The 5986-nt window shown below is 51.9% G+C and overlaps 3 protein-coding genes across 4 annotated transcripts in view; 2 read left to right on the forward strand and 1 right to left on the reverse strand.

The window, feature by feature from the left end:
* The window catches only part of NXF1 (nuclear RNA export factor 1), an 11878-nt gene extending 7995 nt beyond the window's left edge, over positions 1–3883 (forward strand). The window contains exons 11-21 of one of the 2 annotated variants that reach the window (XM_007462126.1): positions 93–129; positions 603–671; positions 767–822; positions 954–1061; positions 1151–1209; positions 1316–1431; positions 1555–1597; positions 2191–2263; positions 2733–2915; positions 3408–3468; positions 3585–3883. In XM_007462126.1, coding sequence (XP_007462188.1) covers positions 93–129; positions 603–671; positions 767–822; positions 954–1061; positions 1151–1209; positions 1316–1431; positions 1555–1597; positions 2191–2263; positions 2733–2915; positions 3408–3468; positions 3585–3623 — 844 coding nt within the window. In that variant the 3' untranslated portion in view covers positions 3624–3883. The remainder of the gene's footprint in view (positions 1–92; positions 130–602; positions 672–766; positions 823–953; positions 1062–1150; positions 1210–1315; positions 1432–1554; positions 1598–2190; positions 2264–2732; positions 2916–3407; positions 3469–3584) is intronic. The other variant, XM_007462125.1, reaches the window with a different exon arrangement.
* A 180-nt stretch (positions 3884–4063) lies between these two features.
* On the forward strand, positions 4064–5241 carry TMEM223 (transmembrane protein 223). Its single transcript, XM_007462127.1, has 2 exons — positions 4064–4379; positions 4801–5241. The coding sequence occupies exons 1-2, from the start codon at positions 4064–4066 to the stop codon at positions 5091–5093; spliced, it is 609 nt and encodes a 202-aa protein (XP_007462189.1). The 3' UTR covers positions 5094–5241.
* A 276-nt stretch (positions 5242–5517) lies between these two features.
* The window catches only part of TMEM179B (transmembrane protein 179B), a 2127-nt gene continuing 1658 nt past the window's right edge, over positions 5518–5986 (reverse strand). The window contains exons 5-6 of the mRNA XM_007462128.1: positions 5927–5966; positions 5518–5679 (exon numbers count right to left, since the gene is read on the reverse strand). Of these exons, the coding sequence (XP_007462190.1) occupies positions 5518–5679; positions 5927–5966 (202 nt within the window). The remainder of the gene's footprint in view (positions 5680–5926; positions 5967–5986) is intronic.

A 5986-nucleotide genomic window follows, 5' to 3' on the forward strand; every position in this document is an offset into this window, starting at 1 on the left:
TGTCCCTCGGGCATTGGTGTATTTGCCCCTAGAGCAGCCCAGGAGGCACGGTGGCTCTGAAACATCACTCACTTCTGTCCCATTCTTGACAGCGCCGTTCGAGAGCGATTTCCCAAATTATTACGCCTGGTAAGTACCTAACTTTTTTCATTCTCTTCTGAGGAGCATAGCATCTCGCACCCTCAAAGTCTTGCCTAACGTGTTTGTATGATCACTGATTTGGGGACACGGAGCCCTTTGAGAATCTGACAAAGTCTCTAATCCTTTTTTTTTTTTTTTTTTTTTTCCCTGGGTGGGGGGGGGGGGAAATCAAGCCATTTTATTGAGGACCTTTGAGGGAGGGTTGAAGGGCCGGTAGAACAATGAGATCTGACATCCTTCTCCCAGCTGGGATCTCCCCAGCTTCACAGTCGCTGAAAATATAATCATTCTTCCCAGAAAAACACCTGTAGACAAAAGTTGCATCTATCAGGATTCATGGACCCTTGCCATTTCTCTTTTACACTTGACCTGTGACCCCTCACTCTTAGTTCTCCCATCTGAGTGCTCATCCAGCCTTTTCTGTCTGGTTTATGTCGTCGGCTGTCACTTTCTTTCTGCAGGACGGCCATGAGTTACCCCCACCGATTGCCTTTGACATTGAAGCCCCCACAGTGTTACCTCCCTGCAAGGTGAGTGGAGGGGGCCGCGGTTGGGGGCACAGAGTTAGCGCTCACGTTGGGGGTAGAGTCCTGGTTACGTGGTCCTAATATCTGTTTGATTCCAGGGAAGCTACTTTGGAACAGAGACCCTGAAGAATCTGGTCCTGCACTTCTTGCAGCAGTGAGTATCTCAGGTCGCCTCAGGCTGGCGAGCGGTGGGCTAGCCCCAGCACAGCTCGCTCTTGGGAGCTGTCGGTCCCTGTGCGGCCCCAGATTGTGGAGTTCAGGCTTTCCCTTTTGTTTTCCTCGTAGGTACTATGCGATATATGACTCCGGAGACCGGCAGCAGCTCCTGGATGCCTACCACGATGGGGCCTGCTGCTCCCTGAGCATTCCTTTCACCCCCCAGAACCCTGCCCGGTGAGTGTCATATCCCAGAACCTGCCCAGGCCAGCACATGCGCATCCACACCGTTCTGACCACTGCCTCCTTTTTCTCCTGCCCCCCAGAAGCAACTTAGCTGAGTACTTCAAAGATAGTAGGAATGTGAAGAAGCTTAAAGACCCTAGTAAGTGTGTGATGTGAGCAGAACAGGTTGGGAGAAGGGGATGGGAAGGGGCTGAGTGTGGGCTGAGGATGGCAGCTGCTCACCTTGGCTTCCCCTCCTCTCACAGCCCTGCGGTTCCGGCTGCTGAAGCACACACGTCTCAACGTTGTGGCCTTCCTCAATGAGTTGCCCAAAACTCAGCATGACATCAGTTCCTTCGTGGTAGACATAAGCGCCCAGACAGTGAGCACCTATGTCTTCCTTGGCAGAAGGGTGGAATTGGGGAAGGGGCGGTTAAGAGGCAGGAAGGACTCAGGCTCTGGCTGGGAGCCTACGTGGTACCTGATGCTGCTGCTTCTCTTTCAGAGCACGTTGCTGTGTTTTTCTGTCAATGGAGTCTTCAAAGAAGGTGAGGGTCTTCGGAGTGCCGAGTTTGCAGAGTGGTCCCTTTCCCAGCTAGTCGTTCTCAGCACTCTTAGCGTCCCAGCTACCTTCTCTTCTCTCTTCTTCCCTGACCTCCTTCTCTCATTCTGCCCCCCAAGCCTACCCTCTCCACCTGTCTTTTCCTGTCTGGGATATGGGAAAAGCCTGAGGATTAGAAGGACACAGACTTTGGAGTCAGGCAGGTCTGAGCTTCCATCCCAGCTTTGGTCCTCTGTGTCTGTGGGCAATTTACATTAGCTCTGAGCCTGAGTCTTTATTTGTGAAAGGAAGGGGGTTAGTAATAGCCATCTCACAGTGTTGTGGTGAGTAAGTGAAGTGATGTACAAGATGCTTGACACTGGGCCTGGCACACACACACTCCACTAGTGGGATAACAGTGTTGTTATTACTGTCCTCCCTGACCTCTGATACTCCTCCCCACTGCGCTCCCCTGTGCACACATAATCATCCCTGTCTGGCCCACTTAGGGTTCTTTGTATCAAATAAGACCATGATTTTTGAGTCACTCAGAGTCACATGAGTGACTCTGACAGGTTGTCACCATTGTTATCATTGCAGTGGATGGAAAATCTCGGGACTCTTTGCGAGCCTTTACCCGGACGTTCGTTGCTGTTCCTGCCAGCAATTCAGGGTGAGTGTTGGACTTACCGTGTGGGGTCCCAGTCCCAATCCATGGCCACCACTGTGAAGATTGGGGAGGGTGGAGTCGGTCCTCTGGGTATCTTCAGACATTCAGAAAGGCAGGGGGTGATCAGAGGGGGGTCACATAGTGGTGATGAGCTTGGCTCTGGAGTCTGGGGTTTTCATCCTGGCTCCACCACTTCTAGCTTAGGGCAAGTTTCCTCATTTGAAAAGTGGTTTAACAATATTCACTTCCTAAGTCTGTTGTGAAGATAAATGAGGGTTGGGGGAGAATGTATAATTCTAGTGTGTTTGGTAGATAATCCCATACATGGAGTCCATGGGAAAGGGAGGAAATGATAAAGGGACCTCGTGGGTATTGAAAGGATCTGAGTGTCAAGTGAGAATAGGAACGATATTGGGAGGATGAGGTTATCTGTCTGTCTGTCCAGCTGTCTCAGGTGCTTTTTGTCCCCAAGGTTGTGCATCGTAAATGATGAGCTGTTTGTGCGGAATGCCAGTCCTGATGAGATCCAAAGAGCCTTTGCCATGCCTGCACCCACACCTTCTTCCAGCCCAGTGCCCACCCTCTCTCCAGAGCAGCAGGAAATGCTGCAGGCATTCGCTACTCAGTCTGGCATGAACCTTGAGTGGTCCCAGAAGTGAGTACTGGGCATGTGTAGGAATAAGGGTGCACTGGGGTAGGGCTGGTGGTGAATAATGAGTGCCCCTAAAATTTTTAAAGCCAGAACTTTTGTTATTACTTAAAAAAAAAAAAAAGATGGTCCATAAAAAAATTTTCTCTATGCATACATTAGCATAACATTTAAAGTCAAAATGAAGTCCCTCTTTTATACTGTTCTGCAACATACTTTACTTATCCCATGAACATCATTCCCTATTAGTATAAAACTCACCTTAGTCTCATTTCTGTTAGCTATTTAATAGAAATAGATAGCTATTTAATACTTCTTTGTATTCGAAAGACCATTGATAGATGGATTTTTTTCTAATTTTTCATTTGTATAAAGAGTGCAAGAATGTATGTAATTGCTGGTGAGTGTTTCCGTAGAATGGATGTTGAAGTGGCATTTAGTGATCAGAGTGACTGCGTCTTGGTTCTGATGGAGGTGCCTGTGCTTGCCCTGCTCCAGGTGCCTTCAGGACAACAACTGGGACTACACCAGATCTGCCCAGGTCTTTACTCATCTCAAGGTAAGATTTGGGAATAGGTGGCTAAAAGAGATTTCCAGGCCTTCAAGAGGGTCACGTAGGCTTGGCACACGGGCATGGGCCACCTGGCTCTACTGACCTTCTGTTTTTTCTCTAAGGCCAAGGGCGAGATCCCAGAAGTGGCGTTCATAAAGTAATCCACAGTCATGCCCCAGAAGATCCCTGTAAATAGCCCTTGTATGTACTGATGTCTCCTCTCTGGCCTCTGTGACTGTGACTGCTGGATCCCTCTCCTTACCTGCCTTCTTGAAGACTTCGGGAAGATCGAGCCTCCCTGGTGCCAGGAAGCCAAAGCTTACTTTGTAGAACTGACACTAAACTACCCGAAGGACTTAGGTGCTTTGTGTACTTAACCCCAGGATCCTCCCTACTTTTTAAGATAAAGAGTGCTATTGTATTTTGTGTCGAGTGTGCTGGGTTATTTTAGCCTTGCCCTTCGCAAGCGCGGGCGGGGCCGAGTCGCCTCGCCTCGCCTCGCCTCGCCTCGCCCCGCCTGGGGCTGACAGATGGACTCCGAGGGGGCGGGGCGGGGCCAGCGGCAGGAAGTCCCGCCCCGGAAGCGGCGCCGCTCAGGGCCATGGCGGCTCTCGGGCGGCGGTGGCCTGTGCGGCTGTTCTTAACGCTGCAGTCCCTTACCGCGCGCAGGGCTCTGTGTGACGTGGCCCCGCCACGGGACGTGCTGCTCTTCGAGCACGAAGGGGGTCGCTTCTTTGCCGTCCTCGGCCTGTTCTGCGCTGGCCAGGGCGTCTTCTGGGCTTCCCTAGCCATTGCCGCCTTGGCCCGCCCGCCGGCCTCCACTCGGCCTCCAGACGCCGAGTCCCCAGGCCGCGGCCGCCTGGACCTGCGCTCCGCGCTCTGGCGCTACGGCCTTGCCGTCGGCTGCGGCGCCATCGGTAAGGTGTGGTTTGCCTTCCCGGCATGGGTCGAGGAGGGCGGGCACAATCCTTTCCGCTTGGGCAAGAAGAGTAAGGGGCTCCCGACCCTCCAGGATGGGCAGGCCACCCTTATAGGTGTGTGGTACACTGGAGTCGGACGTTCCCGAGCGCCACGCCCTCGTACAGGTTCAGGCTGAAGTCTGCCTCTCACTCTGTGACCTTAAGCGAGTTAGTACTTCCGCTCTGGACCCTGTTTTAAAATGGGTATGAGTATCTATTAAGGCTTTTGGGAGGAATGACTAATACATGATGGGGGTATAAGAGGAGCTCAGTAAATGTTACCATCATCACAATTTTTTTTTATTATTATTCGGGGGCACACTGTAAGGGTTGCTTCTTAGCTCTCCAGGGAAAACCCCAATCTTTGCTCTTCCTGCAGGTACTCTGGTACTTGGTGCTGGTCTTCTCTTTTCCTTCCGCTCTGTGCGCTCAGTGATGCTACAGGCTGGAGGGAAGCAAGTGACCCTCACCACTCATGCCCCCTTTGGCTGGGGTGCCCATTTTACAGTTCCCTTGAACCAAGTATCCTGCATGGCCCACCGGGGTGAAGTCCCTGCCATGTTGCCTCTGAAGGTCAAAGGCCGACGATTCTACTTCCTCTTGGACAAAGCTGGACACTTCCCCAACACGAAACTCTTTGACAACACGGTGGGTGCCTACCGTAGCTTGTGAAGAAACCACCTCAGGTCACTCACCCCTCCCAGAGGGGAATCAAAACTGAACCTTAGGGATGGGGTGACAACCAGGGTCACACAAGAGGCCCAAATTCATTAACAGCAAATAAAGGAGCAGTCATCCCAAGGGCAGCTACCTGTCAGTACCTCAAAGTTTTGATCCATGCCTGTGTCGCCTTCACTCCTTACTCCCATCCACCCTACCTACAGTGCTTTACACCAAGAACTCAGTACTGAGATGAAGAAAGAAAGTAATATAATACTTTGGTACAAAAACAGCTGTAGGAAGAGGGGGTCTGTTAATCATGTTTCCCTCCTGGAGGGAAAACTCAGGCTCCCAGCCGTGTGGGCCACGTGGGGGCAAGAGGACTGCAGGCACTTGGGCACGGAGTCTGGCGGCAGGAGTACTCTTCGGTTAGTCTTCAGGAATGGGAAAGGCGTGGCCCAACAAGAGCATCTGTCTCAGAGCTCCACACAGGGTCCCCCCTCTCCAGAGGCCGGTATGGGGTGGCTTCAGACTTCCACTGCACGACCTGCAGCACCAAGACCACGCACCACAATACCAGATTCACCCAAGAAGAGGTCTGTGGGAGACAGGAACAGGAGTGTGAGGAGTGGGCCCATCTCGAATCCAGTTCCACCCACACACCACTCTTAGCTGTGCACTGTCAGGCCGTCAAGCCTTCAGCTCCTCTCAGCCCCTCACTGGTGGGCCAAGCTCAGAGTACACTGGTGAGCACTCTTACAACTACAGATTGTGCTATATGATTCATTATGTGAATCTGTGTATCCCTCAATCTCCACCCAGTCTTTCATATCCCAGGACCTCACTTCAGCATTGTGTAGGTTGGAGTAAAACTGCAGAGCGGTTACAGAGGGTATCCATGGTGC

This window comes from Lipotes vexillifer, unplaced genomic scaffold (assembly GCF_000442215.2).
Source record: "Lipotes vexillifer unplaced genomic scaffold, Lipotes_vexillifer_v1.1 scaffold1129, whole genome shotgun sequence".
Taxonomy (NCBI): Eukaryota; Metazoa; Chordata; class Mammalia; order Artiodactyla; family Lipotidae; genus Lipotes; species Lipotes vexillifer.

What these genes read in the sequence shown, in the direction of transcription:
- TMEM223 (XM_007462127.1), top strand. Translation starts at nt 4,064, where the DNA reads ATGGCGGCTCTCGGGCGGCGGTGGCCTGTGCGGCTGTTCTTAACGCTG. An exon ending in CGTCGGCTGCGGCGCCATCG is followed by an intron (nt 4,380 to 4,800) that starts GTAAGGTGTGGT and finishes CTCTTCCTGCAG; the next exon opens with GTACTCTGGTACTTGGTGCT.